A 16,833-nucleotide genomic window follows, 5' to 3' on the forward strand; every position below is an offset into this window, starting at 1 on the left:
GCAGGCGGCGGCCACGGCCGCGAAGTGGCCCAGGCCGACTCAGGTAGCTCGAGTGATAGCTTGTTACCGCTGCACGAAATTGTCCCCAAGTCCCGACCATAGTGGCTTACATGAGAAAGGAGTTAATGATGCGATGGCGGGTTGCATTAAAAATTGTCATCTGCACCGCTTACGAGAGCGGCACTCGAATATCCGCCGCAGTGCTGAGCCGAACACATCTGTAGGCGGACCTGTAGGCAGACCGGCCGGCTGCTCCCAGCGCGCGTCTTGCCACCCACCGTCTCGAGCGTCGCGCGTCGTTCTTTAGCCGCGGTAGCATTTGCACTCGCAGCGCCTACGTCACATCCACGGTTGCTTTTTAATTAAGCGCCTCACGAGATCAGTACGTGGGGGCATTCGCAGAAACTGCCGTCGATGCGGATTCGACAGTGCTACGGCGGCTCTGCTCTGTGATATCCCTCCGACGGTCACGTGGTCAGCTTTGTTCACACAAAATCCATCGTTTCGCGGCACTCGCTGAAACCGAAACTGCGACTGGCAGCATTTAAAATCCCTCTAATTAAACAACCGTCGCACGCTGAAGCAAATGAAGTTTCTACAGGTTATAAGTAGGTCACTAGCTACTTATCGCAACGAAAAAAACAAGATGCTAAATTTTTGTGTCAGTGCCCCTTTAAAATTGAAAGCTTCGACACTTTAAAGACACCTATACCATAAATTATACACACATTTTTTGTTCGGAAGTAAGCAACATAAATGCATAAGAATGAAGTCCAAACACACAATGACAAAGTTCGGCTCATGAAAGGTTTCGAAGTCAAGATTTCAGGAAAAAATTGTTAAAGGGACGGACAACCGATTTTTGTCGAGTATTTGTTCTCTAGCTCATATGAAAGCCAGCGTTTTATATAGCCCGGTAACCACAAGCAAGTTAGAAACAAATTAGCGGAAATAATTTTAATTTGGCACTAAACTTTCCAAAATCCACGGGGTGGCGGTCCGCAGCGTCGAAACTTGACACTACTATATGTGTCCCTGTCACGTGACCTGAAAACCTTGCCGCTACTAAAACTGCTGAAACGCTTATTAACTATTGAAAACCTTTTACCAGGAGCATTTGTATAAGTTTAAATTGTATCTGTATTTTTAAACATTCTTTTAAAAATTTTTAAGCGGCGCTGCTTTCGCTTTCTTTCGGTGAGCTGCCACGGCTCACTGGCGCAATATGGTGGCTTGATTGTCTGCTTCTCTTGACGTCTTCGTTGCATAAGCATGCCTTCCTCTCGCTGTGCAGTGACGAGTTGCTCGAATTATTACAAGCGCAACTCAGACGTGTCGTTCCACATCTTGCCAGTCGACATAAACAGGAAAAGGCAGTGGGAAGCGGCTCTGGGCTACCAATTGTCGCCTTACGAACGCGTCTGCTCTGCTCATTTTCGCGCCTCGGACTACTACTGTCCGGAGAGAAGCGAGCGGACTAGGAAAAGACTGAAGGGCGATGCTGTGCCGTCTGTTTGCCTTTTCCGGACCCTTGACAAGGTAAGAAAAGGTTGTTTTTATTATATGTTTAACATTTCTTTAACATCGAGCGAATGCACTTGCTAACGACTGCTTTTATTCAAGTTTGCGCAGCATAGAAACTACCGTGCAGAAAAGCCAGTGGCACTTACTTATGCAAACACAATTTTCTTAGTTGAACTTGCGATTACCCAGCGCAGCTCGTGCCACGACGGAGTGCTCGCTAGCGCAATGCACTCCGTTCCGAAACAACTTCTGGACAGACAGAATCGCGCACAGGGTCGAAGCACGAGCGGCGCACTAAAAAAAAAAAAAAAAAAAAACACGCTTACTCGTGTAGCCGCAACAACAGTCTTTGTGGCACCGAAAATTTTAAACTATGCAAAGCGAATTACATGTGCCGGTTGGTTTCATTTATTTTTAATGGCTTTTCGGCAGCACCTGATAACTTGCAGATAAGGGATCACTTCATACGTTCACTTCATTTCATAAAGGTTCATAACTTTCCTGGATGTGCAGGAGCTACCCAGCAGCGTAGGCGATGGCACCCTTCTGGAGACGACAGACGACTACGTGTGGGTGGACGACGTCGTAGCCAATTTCGTCATCAGTTCCAGCCTTAGCAACTGTGCAGACAGCTCTAAACTGGTAGGTAGCATGAGATGTACAGGAGTTCTGCTATTCTGTACTAACACAGAGAGCCAACCTTCATAACCCACCGTATCAAAGTTTTGTTCCGTCACTTTAGCTATTTGTTTACTTCGTTAATAATTAATAAGTGAATAATAATTGATTAATAATTGAAGATTGAGTGATTGGTATCATTATTATTACCGTCATTATAAATTTTGCTCTGTTTTATGCTACAATCCTCACAAAGGCTGTGGTTTGAGATGCATGTTGTTTGGCTGCAAAAATTATGCAAGAGGAGAGAGAGAGAGAGAGAGACAGAATAAATGATTCCAGGAGGTGAGCTTGTATTAGAGCTTGCCAGAGGCAGCCACAGTCCAAGATGCTTTGAGTGTGGGAGGCATTGACAGCCCTCTAGGCCAGCCGAAGCTCGTAATCCAGGCCGGTGTTCACCAAGGCACTCTCCGAAAGATAGGTAGTAGGAAGTTGTAGGTTGGGGGGAATCCATGGTGATTGTCACATGTGCCTACAACATGGTGTAGCTTTCTTAAATATGTTTAGCGCAAAAACCAAAGACGGTACACAAGAAAGGAGACAGGACAGGCGCTAACCGTAACTTAATTGCCGCAAGCCAGGCAGGGTAAAAGGCATAGCACAAAACTCGTAACCGGTCTTTGAATCGATGAACTTGTCGCCATAGTTCCGACTTCAAATGTTTGCACATCTGTTTGAGGAGGCTAAACGGCGGGTTCCAGTAACTGAAAAGAGCACTCATGTCAGCTGGTATAAGTCCTTTTTGGAGATTGAAGGCGATTAACCTTGCCTGGCACGTTGAGGCAACAGGGCAGCAGGGAACGGATACAAAGGAGCCCTCAGAAAGTGACGGCTAATTTAACAAAACTTGTGGGGGACGAGTTGGTTTATGATTCTTAAATATGTTTGGTTCATGAATCTTAAATATAAGGCCTGCGAGCCAGGCCTTTGACTCGCCTGGCTCGCGGCCATTAAGTTACGGTTAGCGCTTGTCCTGTCTCCTTTCTTGTGCACCGTCTTTGGTTTTTGCGGTAAACATATTTAAGACTCATCAACCAACTAGCCCCCCAACAAGTTTTGTTAAATGGGGTAGCTTGCAGGTTCTCTGCAAAGGCATCTAATTATATAATGTTTAAAAAGGTGGAGGCAGATAGGATGAGGGAATGTTTGTTTGTAGAGCGCGTAAATGGTTTTCGTGCTCTTGTGGTAGAGGTTTGTGTGTTTGTGTGGCACGGGGGGGACAAGTGTCTGCTGTGTCTTAGAGCTCTCGGGAAGTTGTTTCAGGTTTAGCTTACACTCATTTTTACCATGGTTTGATGACTGGCTTCATATATTGTCTGGATATGCAGGGCTTTCCAAGCAGTTCAGCTGATGGTAGCGTCGTGGAGCTGGACGATGTTGCTAGATGCCTGGCCGTCGGTGACAGCTTCAGTGGCTCTGCACACACCTCTGAACTGGTACGTCATGGTCGAATACTAAAATGGCTCTTTGTGTGCTGGCACAGGTGCAGTGTGGTGTGGGACCGCGAGAGTGGGGACTCAGGTATCACATGCCCAGGTGGATGCACTTATTATACATTCGCCTTTTTATTTCTTTCAGGCAGAGTCATGTGGTGACCACATCTACGCCGTTCAAAATGCCCTGTCGGAAAGCAGTGCTCAGTACACATCTAGAGGTAAAGAACTAAAGCTGAAATGTCTGCATGAAATGTTTCCTGTGGTTTACATGCAATGCTGGTGTGGATGTGGTGCCTTTTAAAGCAAAGCTTGCTAGCTCTACCAGCCAATGTTCTTTTGTGGCGTGCGGGACAACAAACTCCCAACACGGCGAAGGCGGCTGGGAAAATGGGGGGGGGGGGGTGTTCACTCATGAAGCATACTAGAGATGGCGCAGTGAATTTACCAAGCATTCCCTGCTCGGAAGTGCCTGCTTGCCGGCAGTGGCGGCGTCGACTTTGTCGTCTGCTTTAGCAACGGTTGTTGTGGGCCTGTTTTGGTGGAGCTTTGTGTCCATTACACGGCTTAACTTGTTTGACAGCACCTCCAGGGTAACCCGCACCCGACGGAATCAAGTGGTTGTGTGGCAAACATACGTTACGGATTGGTTTGCAGAGCGGTAGAGAAACGCTACTTTTTGCACACTGCTTGCCCCGAATGGGACTCTGTTTTCTAAATTGGTGAATACCAATGCGGTTGTGTGTTACAACAGGTGAAAGTAGGAACTGGTTCTGATAAATGGCGGTTATAAAAGTTCCCTCAGCTTTCTCACAATTCTCAAACTTACTAAACTAACTAATTTAAATTGGTATTAAATGGGAATCACTAAGCTCACATGCCGGACCTTCACCGCGTGGATTGAAGCCAATTTTTTTATGCTGAACTTGTAGATTTCACCTTGCGAATCAAGATAAAGTTGTGGCTAAAGCAATGTCTTGCTCTTATCTTGTGTGCCAGAGCCATAGGCAGTACACATGAATTTGTACAGTCGGCAAAAGGCTTGTCTATAACACTCAAGCAGCGTGCTCCTGAGTGCATGGGAGACACCTAGTGATAACGCCTGGTTTGAGATAGGTAGAATGTGAGCATGCGCGGCCCGTATCAGCGTGATGGCTGTGTACCTCCTCGCTGTGCCCGTCGCCTTGGCTTCCACACCTTCTTTCGCCGTGAGAAGCGCTGCATGCCTGCGCTGCCGGGCCGGGGAACGAAAGGGGAGATCACTCACGCTACCGTGCTCTTCTGCATTAGCTTTGGCGGACAGCTGTTCACTGCGTCATCGTTCCGCCAATACGCTGCATGAGTACGGCATGCACCACAATCCGGTGTCTGAGCTTGGCTTTCCACGTCACTGCTGACGGGCTAACGCCACAATACTTAATGCACTGTGCAAGCGTTCACGGACTGATACCTAGTCACTCCAGAATGCCGGCAGCGATGCGTTTTTGGCAATTGTTGTTAGTTTTCTCGTATACAGAGAAAAAACAACTCCTGTCTAAATTCCGTAGTGCGCTGAGAAAATTAAGCGGTGTCGCACGTAATAAACGCAGCCAACGCTGTACTAACAATCGGTAGTCTCCACTTTTGTTTCCCGGCCCGGAAGCGCAGGCAGCGCTTCTCACGGCAAAAGAGGGTACGGAAGCCAAGGCGGCGGGCACAGCGAGGAGGGAAATAGCCATCACGCTGATGCGGGTCACGCATGCTCACATTCTACCGGTCTCAAACCAGGCGTTATCACTAGATGTCTCCCGCGCAGTCCGGAGCACACCGCTCGCCCGTTATAGACAAGCGTTTTGCCAACTGTACGTTTGCACTGACATGCATCGAGGCCTAGCGCGATTAGTCGGGTCACCCAAAAATTAATGAACTACTACAACTCCCAAAATCACAATTCCAAAAAAAAAACAGCATTGCAAAGAGAGTTGAAGATACAAAAAAAAAACAACAAATGTTGCCAAGATTGGAAACTCAAATGCATGCTTTGGTTCCTCTAGGTACACAGGCTAATCGGCTGCTTCAGGTCGACCGTAGGAGCATTGCCGTGCAGACCGACAGCAGTATCGAGCAACGGAAATGCTGCAAATGCGCTTGCCATGGCAGCAAAGCTGAGCCCCTTCCCCCCGACTTTGCACCCTTAATTGCCTCAACGCCAGCACACAAAAGGTACAAGCAGCTGGATGTGTCGACATCATCTGCCTCTTTTTGCGAAAGTGCTGCAGAGGACCGCGAGGACACGAGCTTCAGGCCATCACCTGACAACAGCATGCAGGAGTATGTTAAGTGCCTAGACTGTGCAGCATGCCCCTATTATAACTCAATGTGCTTTTTGCAGGGACACCACTGAGCTGCCCCATGCTGAGCGGAAATTTATCGTCTTCGAGAGTGCTCTGCTCAAGTTGTTTGAGAGGTGTGCGGAGTGCAGTCAACGGTGCAAGGTCACTACGTATGTCCAGGGCACACTTCTGAAAATCACCGCTGAATGCGGTGACCACTACAAAGTGTGGTACAGCCAGCCACTGGTGAATGGAATGGCTGCTGGCAACATTCTGCTGTGTGCGGCAATAATGTTCGGTGGGGCAAGTCCCACCAAGGTGCTGCGCCTGCTGGCGTCGGTAAACATTAGTGTGCCATCTAAGACATGCTATATGGTTTACCAGAAGGGCTGTCTTGTACCAGCCATAAAGAAGGTAAGACACAGAGAGGTGCCTTTAAAGAACTGGAATTGTATGGGATTTGTCATTTTACAGGCCTGGAAGGCTGAACAGGCAGACCTTTTTGTCACCCTAAAAGGCCAGGAGCTTCGCCTGCTTGGGGATGGAAGGTGCGACTCCCCTGGTCACTCGGCGAAATACCTCACGTACAATTTTGTGGATGCCGAAACATCAAAGGTGGTCCATTCCATTCAGGTGCAAGTTGGAGAGGCAAGAATGAGCTTTGTTTTTTCTTTCATGAGCCTGCCTGCACCGTGGAAGGCAGCACAAACAGTGCGCTAAGGTGGCTTTTTTTTTTTTTTGTGTGTTCTGTGGTGCAGTCACCAGATGTGAAGAGCAGCTCCCAGATGGAGAAGGCAGGCTTTGTTAAGGGACTTGATGACCTGCGGAGGGCTGACCTCAAGATTGCTGCCATCACAACTGACAGGCACCCCAGCATCAGGAAGCATCTGCGGGACCATGAGCCTGAAGTGGAGCACGAGCTTGATAGCTGGCATGTCGCGAAGGGTTGGTTGACCAATACTATTTCATCTGGCTCCTTTTTCTGCAGGCCTCGCACTCAAGCACTCAGCCAGCAATTCCAACCATTTCGCTGCTGAGCACGAGGTCGCGGGTTCGATTCCCGGCCGCGGCGGCCGCTTTTCTGATGGAGGTGAAAAGCAAAAACGCCCGTGTGTACGAGATTTCGGCGCACGTTAAAGATCCCCAGGTGGTCAAAATTAATCCGGAGCCCTCCACTACGGCGTGCCTCATCGCCTGCGTTGCGTCGGCGCGTTAAACCCTACAATCAATCAAATCAATCAATCAATAAATTCCAACCATTTGCAACCGGACATATAAAAATGCTTGTCTTCCTAGACATTCACCCAACCTCTTCAATGCTTATACACAGTGGTAACATACAAAATCATATCCAGCCAGGGAAGAGGAGGGGGAGAGAGAAGTAGAACATAAAGGGAAAATAAGCAAAAAAGAAAAACTAAACGAAAAAACTTACTATACAAAGACTCAATTAATTTAAAGCTTTGAAATGCAATGAGCTTACTTCAAATGACCATCAGATTGTTTTTTTTTTTTTTTTTTTCAGGGCCATTGCAAGATAGTTGATCATCACAGTAAGAGCAGAACTCAAGGCCTTTAAACTTAGTGCAGTGTATCTGAACCATGAGTGTGCCGGGGGCTTCTTTTGTACTAGCAAGTGTGATGGGGGAACCCGCAGAAAACATTGTTGATTCGTGTCATAACGTGAAACACTCTGCAGCTGTAGTGGTCCTTATTCTTATTCAATTCGCACCTTTATGACTTTTATATGTGTCTTATATTTAGGGTTCTGCGTTTTCAAAGTTTATTTATTTTTGCGAATTCTGAGTTTTTCGGAGGGTCCTTTCAGAGTACACAGAATTTGGAGTTTTTCGGATTATTAAGGTAGTAGAGTATTGATCTTTAAGAAGTGCCATGTACAACAATAAAAGAAATCAAACTGTAGAGACATTTTTATTGCAGAGTCAATATTTGCAACATTCGTGGTGACATCCATTTACAACTTGTAGTATATTCAGGCATATTTTCCAATGTTAGTGCCTGTCACCGCAGCACGCTCCTTCCGACTGACCACGCGAAACATGGAGAATGCTCTTTCGACATTCGCACTAGATATGGGAAGACCTAGCAAATCCAGTGCGCAATGTCAATGGAACGAACAAAAGTGGAAACATGAAAATAGAATGGGAAAAGTTGTTCGAGGATGCCAGGCAAAGATAAAGGGTAGTCTCGTTTTCACTCAATTCGGAGTTTTTCAGATAAATCCGAATTCGCAAAATTTTTACCGGCGAGTGTTTTTCGGATTTTATCGGATTTATTCGAAAAAGCAGAACCCTACTTATATTGTACCACGATTTGCTGTTGCTGCTGAAAGTACAGTAAACCCTCGTTGACTCGAACTCGCATATTTCGTAATATCGGTTAAGTCGAAACTTCTTTTCGCCGTGCATTAACCTCCCATAGGTGCTATGTATTTGCCCCCTCTTATCTCGAAACGTTTTTCGGAGGGGACAGCGGATATCTCGAAATCTTGACCTGGAGGGCAGAAGGCAAAGTCCACTCCCAACAGGAAACGAGGGCTCCGTGCGAACGCTTAGCTCTTACTATAATGCCGAACGCGGTGGTGAAGGGCGAATTTGAAATTCCTGCAGACACAGCCGTTTCCTATCCGCCTTGTCAAGCAACTGTGGGAGTGATCACATGTGCGCACCTGTGCGCGACTTATGCGCGGTGGGGCGGTGTGTGCAGCGTGCACCTGTCAGTACGCAACATAGCCCTTGCGTGTGCGAGCTGGTATTCTTTGTTTTCCCTGCGATCTGCGCGCGACACGTCTTGAGTTCAGTTTTGCTGAGTAGTGAGTGGTCTGTGCAACGGACGCTTCCAAATATCGACCAAGATATCCCGCCCAAAGCAGTGCGAATCTCTGACATTGGAGAGAAAAGTCGGGTTAATCATGGAATTTTTTTTCCCTGCGAATTCTTGTGCCTTTACTACGGTAGCTCTCTCGTGCAGTGGAGCTTTTCCTGGCAGCACTGGCTTTTCTTTTACAGTGACCTGGGCAAACATTTTCGGCGTTTTGCTTAACTCGAAATATCGCTTATCTCGAAGTGTTTCCCGGTTTTTACTACTTCGGGTTAACGAGGGATTACTGCAGCCTGAACACCTCTATGCTGCCTTTTGTACGTCTGGCTTTTCCGCATAGCTAGCATGCTGTGGAAAAAAGCCAACCTTAAAACATCTCCTATGCAAAGAAATTGAAACAATTAAACACAAAAGCCATGCAGCGAAGCCTCATATTTTTGTTGCAATCAAGGTTTGGCAAAAAGGAGAAAAGAACGGGGGTGGGGGAGGGGAAAGAGTGGAAGAATTTGGGAGGGCCTCGCAGACCTCCGAAATGTTCTTGCAGACCCCCTGGGTTCCATGGACCCCATTAGCGAACCACTGCTGCGTTCGTGTGTAGCTCACGACAAAACAATAATTATTAGTAACATTTATTTCACAACAGGAGATGTTTGTGGCTTTGTCCATCCTTATGGTGACATACAAAATATTTCTTGAACAGACCTTGTCAATAACTGAAAACATGTGCACGTCATCAGCAACTTTATCATCGTCATTGTGTTCATCTGACGTAGCAAGCTAGGCGTCTTCGCTCAGCTGACATCGCTTGTGCCATTTGATATTGTTCTTGCGTTTTGTTCCCCCCCCCCCCTTCACCCATCATGAAAATTTTGGGATGGGGACAGCCCTTTTGAACCCGCTCACCTTCATGTGGCAGTTCTTAAATTTAAAATACCCTATTCCTCAGCCAAGCTGTCTAGTTATTAAAGATGTGTTAAATATTTTGAGGTGTTCCAGCAAAAGGTTTAAGGTGGTGGAGAGAGGTGATGTGTGTGTGTATTACTCGATTATAGTGCCTTGAGTACAAACATACCACTGACAGTAGCAGCAGTTGCTTATTATTACAGAAAATTCTGCAAGCATGAAAACAGGTATTGCTGCTCCATACACTTTATCACATTATGAATGATGACATCACCAATTAAGAACACTGAAGTGCGATTGGTGGAGCTTCCCTAACTGTTGAAACACTGAGGCAGCAAGAACATGTAAATGTAAAATTAATGTATGTGGGAAGTGTTGTCCAGCCCAAGTTTTTGAAAAGCGAAAATCTGCATTTTTCCAACTACTATAAAATAGTATGCCTCATAACAGGCGGTACGCTTTTTCTCAGTGTTGATGTCATTGCAATGTTTTACCTGGTGGTGCAAATGCAGGGGAACGCGAAAGCCTGCCCTACCTATTTAGTATTACGTACTGTAAGCCTTTGTCAATTTCACAGACTGTGGCTTAGCTAGTCTTCTCTTTTACCTGTCTGGTTGTCCACGAGCTTTTGCTCTGGAACGTTTCCAAAACTAATTTGCGCTTTCTTTGAACCATTAGGACTCCAAAAAAAGCTGGACGCTGCTTCAAAAAGAAAGGAGTGCTCGTCCCTGCGTGGTTGGATCCGGAACATTTGCAACCACCTTTACTTCTGTGTTGCACTCTCAGAAGGCGACGTGACTATGCGTTTGAGCATCTGGAAAAGTAAGTAGCAAGCTACACAAAATAGCAGATACCATACATTGAGCATTATGGCCACCTAATGGTGTAACCCACTTGCAGTTATGCTGATAAACCCAGAACTAACTTTTTACAACTTCTTGTAATTTTCGAAATCGCATAAAGACTTATGAAACCGTTTTTACTAAGTGCAGCATGCAGGCACAGTAGTTTCTGCAATGCTAGCTGTAAGGGAATTCGTTGAGGGAAACGGGTGACGCTACTTTTGAGGAAGAGGTGTCATATTTGTTTACCGTTTTGTTACATGTGTGCAATGTATGTTCATACCTGCAGGCCTGACAAGGCACATAATAAATGTGCACGATGGGCATGAAGGGCCCTTTCACAGATGCCTGCATGATGAGCTCCCTCCCCACGAGTGGCTGGATCCCGGTGCGAATACATTTCCTTACTTCTTATGCTAACAATGCTTGGCCAAGGGAGACTGCTTTTTAATGGTGTACTTTTATTCTCACAGGGACACCTGCCTACCAAAAGCTGGTGAGCATTGTCCTGAACCCACGGCTGCTGAAGGACATTGAACAGCTGTCAACAGCATCACAGACGTCATGCCTAGAGTCCTTCCACTCTCTGATAAATCAGTTTGCTCCCAAGTCAACTGCATACACACCAAGTGTCATGCGTGCCAGGTGCAGTGGTGTTAACAGTTTATCTTTGTAAAGCTGCTCTCTCAGTTTGTGCTGCAACGTGCAGTCTGTTTTCATTCACATCATTGTTGCAGGACACAGCTTGCCATCCTCCACCACAATGAGAATGTCGTCCGAGACCAGGCCACGGATGCAAGTGGCAACCCCCAATTTCACAGGAAGTTGCCGAAATCATGCAAAGGGCGGGAAGTGCTGTGCCCTGTAAAGACCAAAGCAACACACAGTAAGCTGGTTTGGTGTATTTTCCTTTCTGCAATTCCTTGTGTTCTAGAATCAGAAGCAACCAGTTGCTAACGATCTATTTGAAAATACTGGCCATGGTGTTGCTTGTGGTGTAGAGTAGCCGTAAACTGTGTATCATGTTCCTGTGCTTGGACGTTTCAGAATATGTCCAGAAACTGCTTGTAGCCAGCATGGAAGAGTGTGCCCTGCACAGTTACTGCTTCATGAAGCTGCGGAAGGTGTCACCCCAACCAGCACCCATGTCTGCTGCATACCCTCGCCTCCACATAGATGTTTTGAAGGCCAAGCGAATGCTGCGGTTCAAGAAGTAGCACCTTGGACGCTTGTTATGTGAGTATTCCGAGTCCTTCCATTGTCTCAGGGACACTTTCAGGGCTTGGATATGTTCCTTATCAAGGCACACGCTTAGTCAAGAACCAGGAAAATGATTGCGTTTATTTTGTGCTCTCTGTAACATACATCAGGGGCAGAATTCCCAGTTTTGTCCAGTTCATGCCCGTTTCGAAGTGTGTGTTTTGAGTGAGCCTTAATTGCCTAATGCAGACGTCCGAATGTGATGCAGCACTCTCACTGGTCAGAGGCCTCACAAATGCAACTGCGTCCAGACGAAATGGACACAAAATGGATATTGTAGCTATGAACTCCAGTAAGGAGAGTAAAAGACGTTTATTAAAATGGCGAACTTGTGCCGGCAAGCACTGGCGATGCCACAGCTAGAACAAGCGAGCTCGGACTACTTCTTCCTCCTCTGCTCACCAGTGGGCGCATACCCATAACAAGGAACAGCCCCGTTAGCCGGTCGGGGATTGCGCCTGCAATAATAAAGTCGCGGCAATATTTTCGAAACGAACACCACGCAGAATACCGACCCTGATGTCACCAGTCAATGTTGATGCACGTGTGTTTCTGCTTGTTACATTGTGCATTGTGGTAACTTTCTTGAATTAACCTTCGCTAAGGTCGTTTTCTTGTGTATTTTATTTTAGTGTCAGTGCTCTGTTTATATTTTCAGACCTCTGTTTCCCCTTACGTGGAGCTGGTAAACGTGCTCCCACGGTCACCTCGTTGCTCGCCGTCCCGTGTGCTGTGTTTATGACCTACGAAGCGCCGCTCCGTTGGTCATAAACACAAGAGTGTTCTGGCACCGGGGCGCGAGACGGACTGTGCCCAGCCAGTCGAGCGTTGAGCGTCAGCGAGTGTGCGTGTGTGGTGAGAGACCTGAGCGGATCGCGAGAAAGCGCATGTGAGCGAAAAAAGAACGGCGCCGCCCAGGCGCATTTGTCAGTTTTTACTAACCCAAGACAATAATTAAACAGTTTGTTTTTGCCTTCTCCTATAAATTGTACGGAAGCTATTATTCGACCGTCCGACTTCAAGCAAGAAAACGACCTTAGCGAAAGTTAATTCAAGAAAGTTAACATTTGGTACACTTTCACCTCTGCCCCCCTTTGCAGGGTGAGGTGCTGCAAGGGACATCGCAGTCTGGTCACACATGAAAACAGCTGATTTACAGGCTGAGGATCTCACCTTCTTGGCAAGCTACCCCGTGCGGCCCGTGATACTCTTCCATCTGGCAGCGAACCCAAAGCAGGAGGCTGAGACACCGGTGGTTGAGACGCCCATTGTTGCATGTTTTCATGTTTACTGCTAAGGATTTTGACCCCTAATCCAAGGGCAACCGATTGCAGCAATCTAGGTGGTAGAGGGTGCGGGAAAACTTTTCCGCCATTACGACTTGCAGATATTGTTTCATTTTCGTCAGGGTGTGTGTTTGTGAAGCTCGTATTCATGTTGCTGAGGAAGGTATGAAACAATGGCCCATTCCAGGTCGAGATGTTTCAAGACATCTGTGTGACCGAGTTTGCTCGTGCCTCGACTGTGACTTGAGCAATGAGAGCAGAAAGGAATTAATAAGACTGGACGGCGTGCCGTCCCATTCTATTTCCTGCTCCCTGTTACATTTTTAAATAGTTTTTGGGCAGCTACTTAGGTGAAAAAACTTTGGCCTGTATATCTGTCCCTCAATTCATCCTGCTGGCCAAAAGTTGAAACGATTTGGCAAAAAGAAGCACTAGGTGTCTGTGTGTCTACATTTGTTTTTTTGAGGTGCGAGGCAATTGTGTGCGTGTTTGTTCATTTGCTTGTATGTTTGCTTGTATTCATTTGGCACTGCACTTGCTCTTGCTTGGCTGGTCACCATTTCCCATTTTGAATTTCATATCCTTTCTGTTGTAATGCAGAGGCTGCGTTTAGTGTGTACTCCTGGTTGATAGGCACGTTGCAGATTTCTAAGTGTGTGGGTTGTGCTTAGCCTGTTGCTACGCTTCAATTCTCCACCAAGAACGGATACAGCTACCCCCCCAATTTTAGACCATCTACCAAGATTGAATGGTGTTGTGGAATGGCTGGTCACAGCATGATGTTCGTTAAGAATTCATATCTTTGTTCAAAATTCTGCGTTACCTCAGCTTCGCTGGTCATCCACTTTTTCAGAGTGGAATGGCTTTTTTTTTTTGTAAAGGTTCAGTACTTGTTTGTATTAGTAGTGCATACCAAAATTATTTTTTTTCAAAGAACACGAAAGGATTAGAACAGCAAATACACTAAAGTAGTCATATGCTTTGAAGCTACTTGCCTGTGGTCTGGTTTGTGTATACTCACACATGTTGGTAAAACATACATTAAAGCACAGAATATTCGTGAGGAGGCGGTAAATGGGCTTCCATCGACAGTTTTTGATTACGTAAATGCACCTCTTTATAAGCTGCGACTAAAGAGTTGAGCTTGAACGCGACAAACAAAAAAGCACAAGCATAGTTTTCAATAAGAAGGGTGATGCATGTGTCACAGTGGCATCAGTGGTGCTTTTCAGAAGCTGAGACCTTTTCATTTCGACATGTTGCGTTTATGTTGTGGCCTGTTTTTTTTTTTCCTTGGTTTCTTGCAAGATTGCTTGACATTCATTCCTTATTGCAAATGGGAATGGCCTTAATAGCATTTGGTATGCTCGGTTACAACTCAAGAACGGCACCACCTCATGTAGTGGATCACTCCGCCAATGCGCTGGACCCGTGAAGTCAGTGCGCGCGCGTTTTGAAAGGGGTTTGCTATGAATGCGTAATATCGTCTGCCTTGTCTCACGCAGTTTGTTTCTCGTCACTGGAGTCGTTTATATGCATATTGAGTCCAAAAAATTACGGGAACGGCTCACGCCATGTTCAAAATATTCCCAGTAACGCCCTACTTGCGCCGCGCGGAGAAACATCCGGCTACGGTCATAAGGCACATCGGCAACTACCGGTGCCGTTCTTAAGTTGTCACCGAGTATAGGAGTGCACATGTGGTGTTCCATGTTGTATTGTATGCTTTTATCCTCTCTTGTCAGTCAAATGCTCAAAGGAGCCTTAATAAGAGTGGCAGCTTGATCTGGTTAATACATAACTTCACAAGAAGGTGACAGCAGAAAAGATGGGACGGAACGATAAGACAAACACATGCGCTTCCAATCGACCCATTAGGTTTATTGAATTGGGGCGCCAGCTATATACACACTGGTCAAACCCGGAAGAACAAGGAAAATAAAAAGGGGGGGGGGCAGAGGGAGGATAACTGCAGCAATTCATTTTTAAGCGCACGCATGTCACACATCCATGTCGCATTCATTTTGGGCCACACTTGTCAGTTTGACAGACAAATAACTTCTTTTTCATTGATTTCTCAAACAGCATGCAGCCACACTGTTGGCCACTGTGCAGCGCATTCCGTCTCACCTGTTGTGCGGCTGCTTCCTTCCAAAGCTCTGAGGTGAAAATTTTTGTGCTTGTGCTACTATAAGGGAAGCTGAAATGCAGAAAGCTAAAACTGCACCTGTGCTAAGCCATGAAAATAGGGAAATGTTATGTGGCAACCTGATGGACGTTTCTTTCTAGGTCTATTTACTCCCCGTTTGATGTACATATTGATAAGTTCAAACAGTGTAATGTCGCCCTATGTGGTGGTTATGGGACACTGTTAGCGAATAATAATGCGACTCTGTGGACCCAAGAACCGAAAGTTTGCTCTTGCTGCTCGATTTTGTGTTCTTGTTACTGGCCGTTGGAAAATTCGCCTCCGCTCCTTGTTTCATGTTTTTTGTATGCCGAGACGTTCTCTTCTCATTCTAATAAAAGTCTCCTATGGTGTTTGTGTGAACATCTTGTGTTCTTGTTACTGGCCATTGGAAAACTCGCCTCCGCACCTTGTTTCATGTTTTTTGTATGCCGAGACGTTCTCTTCTCATTCTAATAAAAGTCTCCTATGGTGTTTCTGTGAACATGTTTACGAAAGTTCTGAGCAGTTGCCCATTAGTGTAGGATTTCAAAAGTTCTGAGCAGTTGCCAATTAGTGTAGGAATTCAGTTTCTGTAGTATCTTATTTTCAGGCATATTTCATGCTGGCAGATCACATTTGAAAAGGTATTTTTTTTTTTTTTTCCAATCGAGAACATTTATTTTAGAGGCGCTGGAAAAGATTCACGGCTAAAGGCTGCTCTACAGAGCTTGCCAGAACTGCTCTTCAGAGCTGCTCTACGGAGCTACACTAGCGGCGGGTATTGAAAACCTTGATAGTTTTCAGAGGGAAACGTTTCCCTAATTCGATGGACCGCGCAGGAGGGAATAACTTTTCGGATGCCGACGCCGAGGTATCCCCAGATCCACCTCGTGAACTGCCTGTAGGCAGTGTGCCTGTACTTCCTGAAACAAAAGTAGTGTAAGAATGCCTGTTCTCTGAGTTGCAGGATCACTCTGAAATTGTACAGACCTGTGCTCGTCCTCGACGCCATAGTCTTCACCGTTCAGACGGACGTCGACGTAGGCCACTCGCAGGACTACCGGGTCGAGGCAGAGTATGGCATAGTACGGATCGTAGGTCACGCACGTCTCCGTACAAATTTGCGGTAATTCTCGGCAGCAAATGCACTCGTATGCATACGTCATTACCACGCAGTTCTTGCAGCTGCACCTGTAGTTTAATTGATAACGTCAAGCATGTGATATACATGTATTATGAAAACATTATGGCCTGCATATGCTTACCAGTCGGTATTTTGAAGACGCGCAGGATCTGGCGACGGCGGTCCGTCGTCAAAATCAGGCTCGCTGTCACTTTCGTCTGATGATACCTGTTTCTCGGGGCCCATCGCATACGGGTCCAATTTTTGTTGTTGCATAATTTCCAGCATCCTTTTTTCGCGTTCACTCAAGTTGTGCAGCGATGCCATTTGGAAGAGCGGCTAAGCGGCGCAAAACTTTAATCACGTGTAACGAACAGCTCTGTTTCGGTTTCGGAAACTTGGCTTGGCTGTCGGCGTCGTGGCTGACTTATAACGAAAAAAAAAAAGTTGCAGTGCATGAT

The 16,833-nt window shown here is 46.3% G+C and overlaps 2 protein-coding genes and 1 long non-coding RNA gene across 4 annotated transcripts in view; 2 read left to right on the top strand and 1 right to left on the bottom strand.

Annotated features, from left to right (window-relative positions):
* Positions 1-16,833, top strand: part of LOC144162277 (uncharacterized) — a 185,700-nt gene that overhangs the window by 79,487 nt on the left and 89,380 nt on the right. The gene's annotated exons all lie outside the window — the stretch shown is intronic.
* LOC144162274 (uncharacterized) lies at positions 848-15,630 on the top strand. 2 transcript variants are annotated; one of them, XM_077692754.1, is made up of 14 exons: positions 849-1,539; positions 2,038-2,166; positions 3,531-3,638; positions 3,781-3,856; positions 5,669-5,945; positions 6,007-6,361; positions 6,422-6,595; positions 6,706-6,892; positions 10,370-10,513; positions 10,823-10,921; positions 11,007-11,178; positions 11,271-11,419; positions 11,581-11,769; positions 12,894-15,630. In XM_077692754.1, exons 1-13 carry the CDS (start codon positions 1,273-1,275, stop codon positions 11,748-11,750), a joined length of 2,307 nt encoding a protein of 768 aa, XP_077548880.1. In that variant the 5' UTR covers positions 849-1,272; the 3' UTR covers positions 11,751-11,769; positions 12,894-15,630. The 2 variants fall into 2 exon arrangements, with proteins under 2 accessions (XP_077548879.1, XP_077548880.1); XM_077692753.1 differs by having other exon boundaries at positions 848-1,539; positions 6,007-6,595.
* On the bottom strand, positions 15,889-16,807 carry LOC144162275 (P2X purinoceptor 7-like). Its single transcript, XM_077692755.1, has 3 exons — positions 16,515-16,807; positions 16,240-16,440; positions 15,889-16,172 (listed from the first exon to the last, which is right to left on the bottom strand). The coding sequence occupies exons 1-3, from the start codon at positions 16,697-16,699 to the stop codon at positions 16,013-16,015; spliced, it is 546 nt and encodes a 181-aa protein (XP_077548881.1). The 5' UTR covers positions 16,700-16,807; the 3' UTR covers positions 15,889-16,012.

This window comes from Haemaphysalis longicornis, unplaced genomic scaffold (assembly GCF_048455015.1).
Source record: "Haemaphysalis longicornis isolate Haplotype H1 unplaced genomic scaffold, Haemaphysalis longicornis Haplotype H1 scaffold_12, whole genome shotgun sequence".
Lineage (NCBI taxonomy): Eukaryota > Metazoa > Arthropoda > Arachnida > Ixodida > Ixodidae > Haemaphysalis > Haemaphysalis longicornis.